The sequence below is a fragment of the Monodon monoceros genome, unplaced genomic scaffold (genome assembly GCF_005190385.1).
Source record: "Monodon monoceros isolate NGI ecotype Baffin Bay Population unplaced genomic scaffold, NGI_Narwhal_1 Super_Scaffold_12, whole genome shotgun sequence".
NCBI classification, from domain to species: Eukaryota; Metazoa; Chordata; class Mammalia; order Artiodactyla; family Monodontidae; genus Monodon; species Monodon monoceros.
This window is the reverse complement of record NW_021703768.1, coordinates 69,306,281-69,324,384: the sequence shown is the minus strand read 5'-3', so window position 1 is coordinate 69,324,384 and position 18,104 is coordinate 69,306,281. Positions and strand designations below refer to the sequence as shown.

Below are 18,104 nucleotides of genomic sequence, written 5' to 3'. Positions count from 1 at the left end.
ACTTGGGTACTCTCTGAGCCACAGTTTCTTAATACATAAAAAGCACCTTCTTTCTTTCTCTCACCCCTTAAGAGGTAATTTGCTAGGAAATCCTTGTCAAGAAATCCTGTTGGCTCTACCTTCAAAATATATTTCCCCAAGTGCCCATCATTATCCTTCGTCTGAACAATGCAATATGCTTCTCCTTTGCCTCCTGCTTCCAATCTTGCCCCCTTCTGTCTGTTCTCAATGCTGCAGCCACAGTGAACCTTTGAAAATTAAAGTCAGATGGTGTCACTCCTCTCCTCTAAACCTTCTCATTCAGAGTAAAGGCCATGGTCCTTATAAAGGCTTAGGAGGCTCTACCTGCCCTAGCCCACAGTGACCTCTCTTTAACTAGGCTCTCTCGCTGCTATGCTCTGGTCCCTCTGATATCTTTGTTATTCCTTGAGCCCAAATGACAAACTCCTGCCTTAGGAATATTCTTATTCCAGATATCTCAAGTTTTTGCTTAAATATTAACTTCTCAATAAGGCCTACATTGACCACTCCATTTAAAATTACAACTTACCTCTCCCTACCCTACCCACAGTCCCTTCGCCCCAGTTCTATTTTTTTCCGTGGCCCTCCAACTTCTAAGATACTATGTAATTTGCTTATTAGCCTTCATATTTATTATCTCTCTTTACCCCTTTAATATGTAAACTTAACAGAGGCAGGGATTTTACTCTGTTTTGTTCACTGATGTATATCAAGCTCCTGGAGCAGTACATTGAATCTAGTAGGTCCTCAATAAATATTTGTTAAATGAATGAATGAATGAATGAATGAATAAGTACCTATAATGTTATTTTGAAGATTAAGTTCAGCTGTTTAATACTGCTACTATATTCTTGTCTAGATATTTCTAAACTTTCCTATTTATAAAATGTCATCAGTTCTCCCCACATTCTCAATTATAAAAGAAATAAACATAAAGTCACTATGTACATAAAAGATTACAATGAATTATATTTTTAGCTTCATAAATATGCTCGCTTTCTTTGAGAACTAAAACCCTGGGCCACCGACATTCATAGCCTTATTAGATGCATTTTAGTAAATCCTTTGCTCAGCCTACTGCTAAGAGAACATCCTGAAGAGATTAAGGCTCTGTGGAAACACTAAGTACACGCACACACACACATACACACACACATAATCAGAAACAATGGCCAGTTTTAAAATCAAGTGAGTGAACGAGGATCAGCAATAGCATAAAGAGGTGAAAAAATATACTGAGATCTAAATAATGTTTGCATCTCAGTTAACATTAACAGCTTAGTTTACCACATGATATGTAGTAAAAAAAAAAAAAAAAAGGGGGGGCTTCCTTGGTGGCGCAGTGGTTGAGAGTCCGCCTGCCGATGCAGGGAACACGGGTTCGTGCCCCGGTCCGGGAAGATCCCACATGCTGCGGAGCGGCTAGGCCCGTGAGCCATGGCCGCTGAGCCTGCGCGTCCAGAGCCTGTGCTCCGCAACGGGAGAGGCCACAACAGTGGGAGGCCCGCGTACCGCAAAAAAAAAAAAAAGAAAGAAAGAAATATTAATTCCTCCTTGCCCTGTGGTAAAGCATACAACAGATAATGTGTGAAGATCCCAAAATTCAGTACTTATTTCTCAATAAACATCAGTTGATTTTGAATATTAAAACCAGGTATACTGTACTTTATAATTTGATAGCAAAATTATTCTGTGTTTTTAAAGTTTATTTTCTCTAACAAGCAAAGCACACTTTTATAATAACTTAATCTCTCCAGTAAATTTTCCTCCTGAAAGGGTGTGTGCAGAATATTACATCTGCACCAATAAATTGTCATTCTCATTTTATAACTCAGTCTTCTGTGATTTTGGTTACCCTACACAAGTAAAATGACAAAATTGAATGATTAAACGTAATATCTAGTTTCTGGACCCGTGCAGTCATCACGTTGGTATAGATCCCTCATGAAACACAGCCTGAAATGACCCACTACTCTGTCTCTACCACATCCTAGTTGTAATTACAATCTTTCATTAAGTTTCAGACAATAGTCTCCCTTCTCTAGGAGATTCTCAATGTACTCATAAGATCAAAGACCCATCAATTTTCTTATTCACTCTTTAGAAATAATTGTGAGATATATATATTTGCACACATACGCACAGAAATTAAAAGGTTAAAAAGACTGAAGTATCTGCCTAAATTATCCTTGAGAGCAACTGAAAGATATATATTTCTATGACCATTATGACATTAAATTAAAACAAATATGGCGGGGCTTCCCTGGTGGCTCAGTGGTTAAGAATCCTCCTGCCAACGCAGGGGACACGGGTCCGAGCCCTGGTCCGGGAAGATCCCACATGCCGCGGAGCAACTACTGAGTCCGCAAGCGACGATTACTGAAGCCCGTGCGCCTACAGCCCGTGCTCCTCAACAAGAGAAGCCACTGCAATGAGCAGCCTTCCGTGCACCGCAAGAAAGAGTAGCTCCCGCTCAACACAACTAGAGAAAGCCCACGCAGCAACGAAGACCCAACGCAGCCATAAATAAATAAATTAATTAATTAATTAAATGACTTCCTTTCTTAAAAAACAAAAACACAAGCTTTCAATAAATATTAAAAAAAATAAAATGTGGCCAAAAATTGTTTCTAAATCTGCCAACTCTTTCTTCCATTCTTTATTAACAACCATTTTCATTTCTCATAGGTTACATTTTAACAGCTGAATTTCAGCCTTTTGTAACTCTCTTAACATGTTTTTTAGTTTGTCGCTTGGGAAGTTTTTCACATTTACAAATTGAGGATTATTTGACTCCAGGGCGCAGAGGTCCAAAGTTTTGTCTTAATAAAGACTCCTTCTAAGAGTGTGATATTTTTGGAGTCTATCATCACTGCTTACAAACTATACAAAAGACGTTGTCATAACAACCAGAGCTTAGTGGCTTAGTATTCCAGATTTTCAGATTTAATCTTTATACCTAAGTAATATCTTTCTGCATTGCTTTAAACCTCTTGTAAAATAAACGAAAGGTTTACCTTGAGCATTGAAGAGGAATGCTTAAAGAATTTCCTATAAATAAACATATCTGTGTAATTTGTATATGTATATCTCTCTATACATAAATATGTGTATGTGTGTTTGTCTATAATATATGTAAATATTACATGTTCTATATCTGTATGACCCATCCTCTTCTCCACATCTCTATGACCTCAAATTCTGCCCATCCTTCAAGGCCCAACCAAACTCCACAAAACTGTCTCAGATACACTGTGTTCCCATCTCCCCTATGCTTTCACAGCCCTTTTTGAGCCTGTTTTCAGTACTTATCGTATCCTAATTTGTATTCATATGTGTAAGCATCTATCTTTCCTGAAAGGTGGGAAATATCATCTTACTTCTCAGTGCTTTTCTTAAAGACCACTAGTTATACCTTAAAACATAGGACTTAAGTAGATATTGAGTGAATGAATATATGTCTTTGTCAAGCAACTCCTTGGGCAGGGTACTAGAGTTCTGCTTTGATGGAATACTGACATCCTATGTTCATATGCAAATGGAGCTGCCTTCAACTTTAGAGATCAATATTCATCTTGGTAAATATTAAAATGAGCTCTCTGTAGAGTACTGCCTCTTACTGTCACTTGATTAACTGTACTGTAAAGTTATTTTATAATGCCAGAGAAACTGATAGTGATGTCTTTTGATTCAAGACATCAAAAGACTTTACCACAGGTCTTACAATGTTGAGACCTTAAGATTTTAAGACCAGGATTAATTAACTACAGAGATAGAGGAGTCAAAATACTTTTCACATTGGCTGGCCTTTTGAAGAATTTTCTATTCTCATTTCTTTTCCAATTTACAATGTAAAGACTCAGTTTTTGCATTTTGCACATGTACACAGTATAATAGAATTGCTAAAGAATTTCATAAAGCACACAGATATAAGTTCATTATGGAAACAAGACAATTAGGAACAACAGGAAGCATTATTTTCCTGTATTTTATTATAAAGTATCTCATATTGAATACTCTACCCCCCTACTTTTCATGTTCTAACCCTAATTGAACCCTCATATTCCCATTCTAAGATTACGTCTTCCTGGTTATTCTTCTTTCCCAGTTTCTCTTCTTACTAGGCCATCAGGCAGGTAGTCGCAAATTAATATTACTCTTGTAACACACACGCTTAGAACTGTAAAGAGCTGAGACCCACCATCAGTCCTATATCTTAAGTTGCCAAATCAGCCACACCTGTAACCCCCCTCCCCACCCCACCAAGACCTTTCCTCTTTGCCACACATATTATCTACTCTCATTCTGCAGTACTCAATTAAACCAAAGCCCTCTTCATACTTCCTGAAATCCTTAATTACGTTCACACTCTTCTGTATACTTGGAATGCTCTTCAGTTTGATTCACTTCCGCAAACATTAATTGAGTACTTACGGTTCACCAAAGACTACGTTAGGTACTAGGAACACAAAAATGTAAAGATGCAGCCGATGCCTTTTAAGGATACATCATTCTTTTAATCTTTCTTTGTCAATTCTTTCTTGCCTTTACATGCTACTTAAGCTACTTCCGAGGAAAAATTTTCCTGATTCACCTCACCTGATGCTACTCATTCTTTTACTTCATATACATATTCTGTTGGGCTGCACCCCACAGGCCTACAACACCTGCACTTGCTGAGCTTTAAGATGAAAGAAAGAGCCCAGAGTCAGCGACGGAGACGTCAGTGGCTTAATTGGTGGGGGATCTTACACGTCTGAAGCAAGGTCCTGGAGTGACACCCCACTGTGTGAGGCAGGTAGCAGGCAGGACATGGTGGCCATCTTTGCTCCTTGGGGGAATGGGAGACTGCTAGATATAGCAGGAATGACATCAGGTTGGCTCATTAGTTACCAAGGAAACCAGCAGAGAAGCACGCCCCTCACCACCCCTTTGATAAGGACAATCGGCAGCTGGAGCAGGGAGCAAATATGTAGGAAGTTCAGTCTTGTGAGAAGGGTGAAGTTGAAGCAGGCACAGATTGAGTAGGGGATGTACTGAGAGTAGGAGAGCAGTATCTTGATGGCTCTGACTCCATATTCCATAGTTCTTCAATTGTATTATGTCATCTGTAAATTCTTATTTACTTATTTATTCATTTATTTATTTAATTTTTGGCTGTTAGGTCTTCGTTGCTGTGTGCAGGCTTTCTCTAGTTGTGAGCAGGGGTTCCTCTTCTGTTGTGCGCAGGGTTCTCATTGCAGTGGCTTCTCTTGTTGTGGAGCACGGGCTCTAGGTGGGTGGGCTTCAGTAGTGGTGGCACGTGGGCTCAGTAGTTGTGGCTTGTGGGCTCTAGAGCACAGGCTCTGTAGTTGTGGCACATGGGCTTAGTTGCTCCGCAGCATGTGGGATCTTCCAGGACCAGGGATCGAACCCGTGTCTCCTGCGTTGGCAGGCAGATTCTTAACAACTGTGCCACCAGGGAAGTCCCTCACTTGTAACTTCTTAGTCAGATTTTCTCTGGAAAATGCTTTGAAACTGCTAGAACTGATAGTAATATATTCGTGTTCCCTAAAATAACAGCATTTAATAGATACATCTATAGCATCTTTATGCTCTGAAACTTTAATATATAGAAATTATACACCCTGTGAAGTTCTAGAAGAGACTAATCTGGTAAATAGTAAAAAGAGTTGTTGCTTCTGGGAGATAGGAACAGGGATTGACTGGGAAGGGTATGAGAGAACTTTCTACAGTTAAGATTTGCATTATGTAGGTGTATGTATTTATCTAAACTCCCCAAATAGCTATTAAGATTGTGCCCATTTCACTATATGTAAATTTTACCTTTTTATGTCTTTGTTTTGTGTTTATTTCTTAGCTGTTTTATGCCTTTCCTTCAGTTTCTTTACTAAATTTCAGGGAAATCTATCCTTCCTTAGACAGCTTATAATTTCAAAGATCATTGTGTCTTTTTTCTTATTTTTTTCCTGTTTGGTCAGTTATTGTTTCATACCTCCAAGCCAGAACTTCTAAGTTTTTGAATTTTTAAATTCAAGGTGACTTTTTTCCCTTCACTATTTGCAAATGTTTAAGAATATTTAATTCAGATTAGATTGTGTTAAGACTGCTTCTGCTTCGAAGATGGTTTATTGGCAGCGGACTTTTCATTAGCTGAAATGAAATGCTATGAATCTAAATTTCTGATTTCTTCTTATAGTAACTTTGTATGAATTCTATCTGGCATAGGCTATTCACTTTGAAGCAGGATTTTCCTGTACTAGTAATACAATTATATGTAACCAGAGTGAGAGTTTAAGGAGGCTAACTAGGTTTTTTGTTCAAAGGCATCCTCTTCTTTCATGTGGTGAAATATTAGGGTTTTTTTGGGTTTTTTTTTTTTTGCGGTACGTGGGCCTCTCACTGTTGTGGCCCCTCTCCCGTTGCAGAGCACAGGCTCTGGACGCGCAGGCTCAGTGGCCATGGCTCATGGGCCTAGCCGCTCTGTGGCATGTGGGATCTTCCCAGACCGGGGCACGAACCCGTGTTCCCTGCATCGGCAGGTGGACTCTCAACCACTGCGCCACCAGGGAAGCACTTACTTTTTTTTGTTTTGTTTTTTTTAATTTGCACTTTGTTGGGAGAGGGCTTGGTGCTCTGAGTTTGTACTCCATTTTTACAGGAAACAATTTCGCCCTCATGCTTCCTTTTCTTCGTTTACCAGCCAGCCTCCAAGGGTGCATCTCCTTGACACTTTGACTGACTAGAAGTGGTGCCATTCTGAAACTCCTGCCTTGGGTTCTGCTCATTTTCAAGTCCCTTCCTTTCATTGTCACAGTAGCCAGTGCTCCAATCTGCAAGATCTCAACCTGATTCTCAGTATTTTCCCACTCTGAGTGCAATTGGTTTTTGAGAGTGATTTTACCTGTATCCCAACATCCCCTGTCGCCCTACCTCCACCCTCATTCATACCCTGTTGACCCTACCCATATCTCTGCATAAGTCTCCCCTTGGGTATGGGCTCTATATGTGATTTTGCTAGTCTGAATGCTTATTTTTCTACTTACAGGTAACTTAAAATCTATCTCTTAGTATTTGGGGTTCCTGAACCCAATTCCAGTGTGTGTGTGTGTGTGTGTATAGGCTTCCCCACACAAACACTTCTTGAACACCAGCAGTGTGTCTGAGAATTCAACTCAATTCTGACATTATCTACCCAGAGATAACATTAGATTCCACAGGTAAAGGGCTCAGTCCCATTAGACCATCTTCCCCTTCAGGTGCCAATTGCAACCTCAGGCTGTTACCTGTGCTTCTGACCAACTGGCTGTAAATCAGTGGTTCCCACAAACCCCTGCTTGGGTTTGATTAATTTGCTAGAGCAGCTCACAGAATTCAGGGAACCCATTTACCGCTAGATTACAGATTTATTACAAAGGATATTAAATGATACCAATCAACAGCCAGATGAAGAGGTACCTAGGGCTTTGTCCAGAACAAAGGAGGTCCTCCTGGACCTTGGAGCCCAGCATTGGGGCACATGGAAGTGTTCTGGTTCCTCAGCCTGGAAGCTCTCTGAACTGTGCCCCTTTTGGGGTTTTTATGGAGGATTCATTACACAGGCATGATTCATTAACTCATCAACCATTGGTGATTGACTCACCCTCTAGCTCCCTCTCCCCTCCCCAGAAATCAGGGAGTAGGACTGAAAGTTCCAACCTCCTATTCAAGGTTGGTTGGCCCTGGCAACTAGTCATCATCCTTAGGTGTTTTCCAAAAGTCACATTCATTAACATAAATCCAGTTGTTGTGGAAAGGGGCGGTTATGAATAACAAGACACCCATTTGACCTCCATGGTTCGGAGGTATTTTCAGGAACTGAGGACAAGAGAGCAAATTTTATAACAAAAATGCTCCCATTGCTCTTATGGCTCAGGAAATTGCAAAGGTTTTGGGAGATGTGAGCCAGGAACTGTGGATAAAGACCAAAGATACATGACAAATATATTTTGGTCCTTTGAGTGACCATATATATATTTATAAATAGAAATGATAAATCACAGTATCACAGTTACATTAAAGGCATAGGTTATGGGTGAATTTGCATTTTCTACTGATCAGTAAATTTCTCTGGAGGGCATGTGGGGAAATTTAGACTTAGGACATGTCTTAGTTTGAGTTGCTGTAACAGAATATCACAGATTGTGTGGCTTATAAGCAACAAAAAATTTCTCACAGTTTTGGAGGCTGGGGAGTCCAAGATCAAAGTGCTGGCAGATCTGGTGTCTGGTGAGGGCCTGCTTCCTGGCTTATAGATATGTCTTCTTGCTGTGTTCTCAAATGACAGAAGGTGGTTAGGGAACTCTTAGGGGTGCTGACCTGAAACAAATAGACTGCCAGATATTTCTCCAGCAAATATGGGTTTATTCAGGATCAGCAAAGAATTGCAATTCAAGGTCTACAACCATGGTGAGCCACGTGCAAGTCTCCACAAGGCAAGGAAAGAAGAGTGCTTTTATAGAGAGGAAAAGGAAGTTGGGAGGGCTATAGTAAACAAAGAGCCCTTGCCAGGAGGAAGGAAGGAAGAGAAAGGTCTTCTTCCAGTTGGGCTCAGCTATTATCATAGGGTGGGCGAGCTCCTCCTTCTGCTCTCCCGACTCTATGTAATTTTGGATTTTATTAATTTTTTACAGGGGTCTCTTTTTTAAGAGCACCAATTCCATTCATGAGGACTCCAATATCATGATCTAATCACATCCCAAATGCCCTACCTGCAAATACTGTCACTTTGGGGATCAGGTTTCAACACACGAATTTTGAGGGGGACACAAACATTGTCTACAGCAGGAAGTTCCCTTTTTTTCTGTGATAACTTGGAGATATCTAGAATTTCCTTTCTAAAATTCCAACCATTTTTTTCCCCAGGTAATTCATATTAATTTCCATACTGGTAAACACTGCAAGCCAGAATCTTGCTGTCAACTCATCCTATTATGTGCATCAAAAATTATTGTTGGTACTGTAATTGACAGCAGTGTCCCCCAAAGCTTTGACTATTAGGGAAAAGGCAGCATTTCAGAATTTTAAATTATCTTTTTCTTTAATTGGTAATAATGATACCCATGTTAAACAGTTTCAATTCTGCTACACAGAGTGTATACAAGCTATTTAATCAATTTCTGATGGTGGGAAAATCCACAGCTTCCCAAATAGGTACATATATGAAGAAAAGGACCTCTATGCATGGTTCAGTAGCTGAGAAGGGAAACTGTGACCATTGAACCATCAAAAATTTCCATCTGTAGTATTGGTAGTTTCATATGGTTCAACTTATGTACCCCGTCTGAGGAAAGTGTGATTGATTTTGGTAGTGAGCATGAAGAGATTTCACACTACATAGTTTATAGATACAACTGCACTAAGCAAAGTTCTCAGAACATAAAGATGAAGATATTATTCAATATTTGTTGATATTATTAATTCGAACAAATTAAAGGTGTAAGTCTGATAAATTTATCAATATATAGATATTTAACTGATCATCTCCTGTTACTAGGCATCAAAAGAGAATTTCCTAGACTGGCTTCTCATATACTAGGAAATGCTATTAAACCTAATTGATAGTCATCCTACCTCCATCTATCTAAATATAACTGTTGAAAGCCTAATATTTACCTGGCATTGTAGTAAGTTTTGGAATACAGCAAAGAAAAAAGACAAAGCTTATTCTAAGGAATATAGAGCCCATTAAAATCTTGAATAATTATTCAATATCAATTATTGTAGTATCTGCCTTTTGTTAGATCTCTGAAAATTGTGAGGGGATGGTGAATTTTAGCTGAAAAACCTAAATTTGAGATGACTTTCTACAGGAATGCTACATTGAGTTGTACTGTTTTCCAATGTATAATACACAATGAAGGTGACTGGACAAGGGAGCGAGTGTGCTCTGGCATGCTGTGCACACCTGGAAGAAGGCCCACATTTTTCTAATTTTTACAAAGCTGCCCATCGGGTAAGTGGGATCCATCAAAATGAGAGACAAGGTGTAAATGCACAATAGGTAGCTACTAAAAACTGCAGCTCTAAAAAACCACTTTGAAAGTAGAAAGCTATTTACCTCCATCAATCTGGCCCTTCGTACACACATGGGAAGTGCTGAAAAGAGATCTTTCCTTACTACCAAGTCATGCTTTTGTGTGGTATGGTACCCATCTTTGTAATTGTAGATACAATTCATTTTAAATTTTGAAGAGTCCTTAGAAGATCGAGTTGACAAAGATTTCTACAATTAAAGATTCAGAGATATAGAGAAGTAATCCTTTTCAAGGTCTTACGGGGTACCCAAGTATTTCAGTGAGGGTAGGCCAAGCTTTGCTGCAGTCACAACCCTCAAACCCCAGAGGCTGAAAACAATGAGAAAGTTTCTTGCTCATTCTATATATTTGACAAAGGGCTGTACTACTAGTACCTCAGGAACCCAGGCTAATGAAGGCTATACCCCAGCAGCAGGAGTAAGGGAACTTGGTGAATTGTACACTGTCTTCTAAAGCTTCCATGAAGTGTCAACACATCATTCTTCTCATATTTTCATTTGTCAAAGCAAAGGAGACAGTGTTCAATCCTGCCATGCATACAGAAATAGAACTGGCATATTCTTGAAAAGCCCTAATGACTACTATACCAGGTTAGAGAAAGACTCAGATAACTTGTACCCATATTCAAATCTGAGTTCAAGAAGTCTCTCCAAAATTAACTGTAAATTATAATCATATACTAAAAAAATCTTCACTGTATTAACATAATACAAAGAAAATGGCTATGTTCCTTCTGGTCTACAAAATTTTAACAGCTGTGAGAACAAGGTATCATTTCGTAATGGATGAAAATTTTTTAATTGTTTGATGTGACAGAGTATAAATCATGTAAAAGCTTTCATTATTTACTACAGAGAAATTGTTTTCTATTGAGACAGAAAAAAAGAACACTATTTCTCCTCTTTTCTAAAATCAGCTTAATCTTAAATTATACTCTAAAGACCTATGCTATGGCCTTTATTGGCTACACTAAAATAAAGGCTTATTACATTTTGACATTGGGGTCGATCTTCTCAGTATACTTTATAGTTGCAGCAGGCATTGTCTTTTACACACCCCATAACCACTTTCTTCTCCCGTTCTATTAGAATGCTGGTTTGTTCCAGTTTCCACTTTTTTCACGTTAAGACTTGGAAGAAAATATTAATTGCTCAAATGTAATCACTGCAGTGACTGTCATTTCCCTTGCTAGTGTTGTATTTAGAAATGGGTATATTATATCCCTTGTGTCCAATGAACGGTGAAGGAGTTTGCTAGTGGGCTTCTAGGAAATCTTTCTTCATTCTTAAAAATAACTTGAACAGATTCTTTTCTTGCTGGATATTGTCAAGTCTGTACGGGATGCCTGAACTGTAGCAGCCATCTCATGACAAAGAAATAGTTTACAGACAATAGGCTGAGTTTGGATAGAATGCCCTTAAATTCTCTGAGCTCTATCTTTTGTTATGTAAAACATATTCCCTAATCCTTTAAGCCAGTGCCTCTCAAAATGCTGGTCTCAAACAGGACCAACAGCTACTGTCGGAATGTAAATCAATATACATTTTCTTTCAAGGAAGGTTATCTACAAAGAACATCAGATGGACTAAACAGTGTCGTCAGTGACATAGTTAAATTACACTTTGGCAGAAAATCTTAATCTCATTGAGTCTGCAACAACTGTTATTATTTGGTTGGAGAACTCAACTAATAAAGTTACCTGGGAAAAATTCATTTTTCTTCAGAAAACACTGACACATACACCATTTTGGTGTACAGACCAGAAAGTCTGGGGTTTGCTTTTAGGTAATTTTGCTATTCTTGGTTTCAATTCAGTAATTCATTCAATAAGTGTTCACTGATCACTTAAATTATACATGTAGTATAAATGAATAAGTAAAAGCTGCCCTGGTCTCAGAAAAATTACAAGTTGGTATGGGAGATAGGAAGGGAAATCAGTGATTACAGTACTTGCCAAGGTTAACTATAAAGCTGTTTACAGGGTGTTGGAGACTTAAGTGTATTATGTTTGGGAGGAATTGGCAAGGGAAAACTACAGAAAAAGGTGGCACCTGAGCTAAGTTAATATGTGGAGGCAGTTCACAAAACTGGAGCTGTGGCCAGGGTGAGGCTGAAACAATAGAGAAATGACTGTCATGTTAAAGAGTTTTAATTTTACTGATGGTGACTACTTATTACATGATCGGCTTGCATTTACTACCATGATTCCAGGCATTTTTGGACATGGTTAAGGTTGAAGTTATTTGCTGGACTAGTTAGAACTGTAGCTAGACTTAGTAATTGAAAATCCCAATCTATAACTGCCAAATGGCCTTGGGATTAACTTGAACAATTTATACAATGTCCGTTTTAGTTCCTCTACCTCGTTTTTGAGTTAAGCACTCTATTTTAATCTTCACAATATCCTAAGATACACAAGGAAACTGAGGCAGAGATAGTCTCTAGTTGAGCTGAAACATGGTTAAGGCTGGCTTTGAGTCCAGTCAAATCTTAGTCCTGAGTCCATATTCTTAACCCCTTTTGTATTGCTTCTCTGGCAAAATGCAGGACATTTTGATTTTTCCCATTAGGGTGGCCAAAGCTTAATTACGATAATTCTGGTTTCCTTAAAATGATTCCTAGGTTTCAGCCCCCAACCAAAATCCCTAATCAGGTATTCTGGAGTCAGGGAAGCCTCTGCATAAGGTACACTTAGCCTAGTGTAGTTTCATTAAGTGGGTCCATCCAGTGTAAACTTTTATAAGAGAATCTGGATTTTTATGGGAATCTTGTGGTTTTAGGTGTTGGCTTAACTTTTAAAAACCAGTGCAGGGGGGAAATATATACATAAAATTGAAAAAAAATCAATATTCTGTGATGGTTTTAAAAACTCAAGCCAACACTTAATAAAAAAATTAAACTGGAGTCACATGCTTATATGAAATTGTGAAAAAAAAATTAAACTGGAGTCACATGTTTATATGAAATTGTGATGGTTAATTTTACATTATCAAGTTGACTGGGCCATGGTGTCCAGATATTTGGCCAATTATTACTCTGGATATTTCTGTTAAAATATTTTTTGGGATGAGATTGCCATTTTTTTTTTGCCACACTGCACGGCTTGCAGGATCTTAGTTCCCCAACTAGGAGTTGAACCTGGGCCATGGCAGTGAAACTGCGAAGTCCTAACCACTGGACTGTTAGGGAATTCCCGAGATTACTACTTAAACGTTTCAGTAAAACCTACTCTCCATAATGTAGGTGAGCCACATCCAATTAGTTGACGGCATTAACAGAAAAAGACAGACTTCTCCGAAAGAGGGAATTCTGTTAGCAGATGGCTTCCGACTGGAATATCAACTCTTCCCTGGGTCTACAACCTTCAGTTTACCCCATAGATTGTTGACCTGACAGACCCCCACAATTGCAAGAACCAATTCCTTAAAATAAATCTCTCTATAGACACATGCTGTTGGTTGTTTCTCTGGAGAACCCCGATACGAAAACTAAAAAACTGTCTAGCCTCTATCACTCAATATTCTTACACACTAAGAGCCAGCCTGTTGAAGGCCTTTTATGGGGATGGGGTAAACCGCATTCCTATCCCGGGAAAGGGAGGTTTTTCTCTCATTCGTGTACACCACTCAAATACTTTAACTCAATTCAGAGAGAAATTTAATAAATGACATTTTCTACCTAGACCCTGCTGTAAAATACTAAGTTACTTTCGGGTCCTGATATATTTTAAATCAGGGGAAAAAAAATTCTTCATTTAGGACTTGCCAGGACTTAAAATGTTTTTATATAGCTCAATGAATTTCAAAATAGGAAGAAGGCTCTATCCCCATTTCCTCCAGGAAAACCCTGAAGGCTAAATTTGTAATTTAGCAAAGATTTGAACCAAGAATTCAAAATTATATGAACCCTAAACTCTTACTCTTGCTTCTACTGTTCCAAAAGGTAGAAATCATTAATGTTATATCGAAAAACTCTCCAAGCACAGAACATCTAACTCATCAATGGATAATCAAAAAATAACACACAAATACACAGAATAGTTGGACAAAGTCATTTAGACTAAATTGCATCCATATTTAAGTAACTGCCAGGCAGTTACTAAAGAGCCTAAAGATAGGTATTCTAGTGACCAAACTGGGATTAAAATATTCAGTAGCTAATTACTTTCCCCCTGCCCTAATATAAAGCCCTTGGAACTAAGTCATATTTTAAGTGGTAAGCAGCATTTCATTATTCATAATTTTGATTCACTGATACAGCTAATCAGAGCCATCTTGTAACCCATTTCTACTAGTCAAGCTCCAGAATAAAATGGGAATATCTCCTATATTGTCTCACATGCTATTATATTCCATTTCAGTTTTTTGTTTTTAAATTATTAATTTATTTATGGCTGCATTGGGTCTTTGTTGCCACTCGCAGGCTTTCTCTAGTTGTGGCGAGCAGGGGCTACTCTTTGTTGCAGTGTGCAGGCTTCGCGTTGTGGTGGCTTCTCTTGTTGCGGAGCACGGGCTCTAGGCATGTGGGTTTCAGTAGCTGTGGCACAATGGCTTAGTTGCTACGTGCCATGTGGGATCTTCCTGGACCAGGGCTCTAACCCATGTCCCCTGCATTGGCAGGCGGATTCTTAACCACTGCGCCACTAGGGAAGTCCCTCAAATAGTTCTTTCATTCAGTCTAAACAAGACTAACATTGGTCAGTAGCACATTTATCATGGCAAAAATTTCAGTTTTAGGGTACAGGTCTAGAGGAAAAAAAGGAAGCTCTTGAACTTAAATCTGCTAACACTACTGGTTTTCCTAATGATCAACTAATTATCACTCATGGAGAAAAATGAATTTACTCCCCCAAAGTAAAAAAAGACTAAAAGTGTATCTTTCTTCTGCTGCCTTTAAATTAAAAAAAAAATTATAGGACAAAGTTTGCATTTCTTTTATAATGAATTACCGACAAATTCCTGACCCAGGAATCAAAAATTTAAATTCATAATTTAAAACCAAGCTAAATCACATACATATTTAATTAAGAAACTAATAATGCAATATTACCCAAATAAAAAGTAAGCACAGGGACTCCCCTGGTGGCGCAGTAGTTAAGAAGTTGCTTGCCAATGAATGGGACACGGGTTCAAGCCCTGGTCTGGGAAGATCCCACATGCCATGGAGCAACTAAGCCCATGTGCCACAACTACTGAGCCTGTGCTATAGGGCCTGTGAGCCACAACTGCTGAGCCCACGCTCTGCAGGAAGAGAAGCCACCACAATGAAAAGCCCGCGTGCTGCAACAAAGAGTAGGCCCCACTCACCGCAGCTGGAGAAAGCCAGAGTGCCGCAACAAAGACCCAATGCAGGTAAAAAAAAAAAAAAAAAAAAATCCTAATCTAACACAGTCTATTCGTCCAAGATAACAGTGTGAATCTATATATGTTCTCTTCCATCTCAATATGTCATGTAATGACAAGTTCAACAGCCAAGCAACCTCATCTTCTGGATGGACCAGTAAATTTGTACTGTCCATGTCTGCAGAGTCCTGCCCCCTTTCCAGCATACCTGTGAGTGGCCCTTATGAATAGTTTGGTTGGAGAAAGCAAAGTCTCCACTGTTGAAAGCTATGGAAGAGACTCTTAATTCAAACAGTATTAGGTTGGTGGATGAGGCAAATTGGAGCATGTAAAAAAAAAAAAAAAAAAAAGCACATGCTCAATTATCATGTTCCATATTTCAGAGAAGAGGCATTAAGGATTTATGCTGTAAGTTTATTTACAAACATATCTAGGATGCTAAGTTCAAGAGTTTGATCCTTTTTTCAAAGAGACTGCACATCTTAAAATGCTCCTCTTCGTATCTGTGAATAAAAAATTAACGATATTAAAGAACCCATTCATTTAACAGAAATATGTAGTTTCATTAATATACTGTCTGTCCTTCAATTTATGACTGGTACATCAGAAAGCGTTTACAGTATCATGACTTTATTCATACTGATTTTCTTCATCATATGCACCAGAGTCTTCCCAAGTAATGGCTTGGATAAATCATTTCCCTTCTAAACTAAGACAAGTAAAGTCCTTCTTTTCCAAAGTATATTTTGGGATTTATTCCAATCATCCCACAGAGCTTCCTTTAGTGTTACTTTTGCTGAAAATTCTGATTATAATTTAACTAAATAAATCCTTTCTTCTCACTCAGGGAATCTGCTCATCTTGCTGCACACAAGATTCCTTCAGGTATACATTAATATATACTGCCCTCAGGACAGATTAGCATTAATCAGTTTACTAGAACTTTACCTGGTCAAGTACCTGAGCTCTGGAACGAGACTGCCTGGGTAAAAATTCTGGTCCACCATCACTAGCTATGGAATACTGGGCAACTTAACATTTTTTTTTTTTTGGTTTCAGATCAGGTTAACATCATCCACCTCAGTCTTGCCTGGTAGCCAACCTGAGCTTATTAATGTAAAGTGTGCCTGACAAAGCGCAGCACTCAATAAACACTGGCTTTCACACAAAGATACATTTGTTTATAGGTTTAACCTGTCTCCCTCAATGCCACACCCACACTTAACTTCAGGAATTACAACACACAGTAGCGTATTTGTGATTTTGGGGGACATGGTAAGGGAAGAAAGGAAAAAAGGGGAAACCTCTGTGAATATTAGAAATGCACTAATTATTTACCTGTCTCATGGATTATTTTTTAAGCAGTTGGTGTCTTACTATATAGAAAGGTGCAGCAAATCCAGACCCAAAGTACAGAGTCATCATAGCTAGTAACCGCCACTTGTTTTCCACTGAAAATGGTAAATTCTGTTGGGAAAAAAAGAAAAAAGAAACTGAACTTCAAATCATCTGATTTTATAAATCAAAAATAAGTATACAGGAAACGCTAATTTTTCCATAATCAGGTTATATATGTCATATACCGTAACACTTTTTTAAACACTACCTTTCAAATCCTATGACCTCCATCACACAAAACACTAGAAGGTAAAAAAATACTCATCAACTCTACGCCTCTACACCCTTTCTCGGCCCATTAATACTAGGCTTCAGGTAACCCTCGGAGGGTGTTACTGCTAACTACCCGATTTAAACTATTTACACTTGAGGCTAAAACCAACTTCAATCAAGGGCGGTTAATACTGATTTCGTCAACTAGTTGGAGACTAGCCCCACACCACAGGCCCTCATATCCTCAACGTTTCAATGACTTTCACTTCGAGTTCGGTAACCTCTAGCTGGGCTTTAAGCCGCAATACCTACATCCAGGCGCTTCAGGGCCCTCCATATCTTGAAGGGCGGGGTGGGGCGCGAGGGGGAAATGGGGGAGCACTAATGTGAGGTAAGGCCTCTGGCTTTACCTACTCATTCCTTTTCGCGACTACGGCGCGCAGCCAGGGTCCTGAACTTTCTCCCTGGTCCCTGGAGGAACTGGAATGCTAGTCGACGTCCCAGATCAAAATCCCGGCTTCCCATCTCTCTCTCCACGGCCCTTAGGCGGCCTTGGAGTTCAGCCATTCGCAGCCAAGTGCCCCCTGAGCCAGGCCCCTTCCATACTAACCTTCCCCGGACCCTCCTCATAGTGGCTCCTACGGACCACAGAGGTTGTGAACCTCCGGATGCTTTGTCCCAACATAGCGCTGTTGGAAGTCCTGCGAAAGGCGCAGAAACTGAAGGCGGAAGAAATGGCGGAAGCACACCCAGCACTCCTTTCCTCACGACCTTGTCCCTTGTGGGCAAGGACCGAAAGGGAAGATGGGAAATGGGGCAGAGCTCTGGGAACATGCGACAAAGCGGCGGCCCCCGAGGATTGTGGGAATTGTAGTTCAGAAAATCGTGGCGCCTTGTCGGCCCTGAAAGATTGTGGGAAATGTAGTCTCGCCCAGGTTCCGGTAAGATCAGAACATACTTACCAGCAGTGTTTCTTCCAGACGTGAGTTCTTGTCGAGTTCTTGACCGGGTTCTTGGGGCCTGTTTCTAGAATGATTTTACTGAAGTTAACGAA

At 39.4% G+C, this 18,104-nt stretch overlaps 1 protein-coding gene and 1 non-coding gene across 2 annotated transcripts; both read right to left on the bottom strand.

Moving 5' to 3' along the window:
• Positions 1-15,808: 15,808 nt before the first annotated feature.
• Positions 15,809-17,844, bottom strand: LOC114892630 (cytochrome c oxidase subunit 7C, mitochondrial). Its single transcript, XM_029217781.1, has 3 exons — positions 17,661-17,844; positions 16,778-16,906; positions 15,809-15,942 (listed from the first exon to the last, which is right to left on the bottom strand). The coding sequence occupies exons 1-2, from the start codon at positions 17,733-17,735 to the stop codon at positions 16,790-16,792; spliced, it is 192 nt and encodes a 63-aa protein (XP_029073614.1). The 5' UTR covers positions 17,736-17,844; the 3' UTR covers positions 15,809-15,942; positions 16,778-16,789.
• Positions 16,039-16,101, bottom strand: LOC114893507. The gene has a single exon (XR_003792926.1). It is a non-coding gene; the product is annotated as a small nucleolar RNA Z39 (small nucleolar RNA).
• Positions 17,845-18,104: the final 260 nt, after the last annotated feature.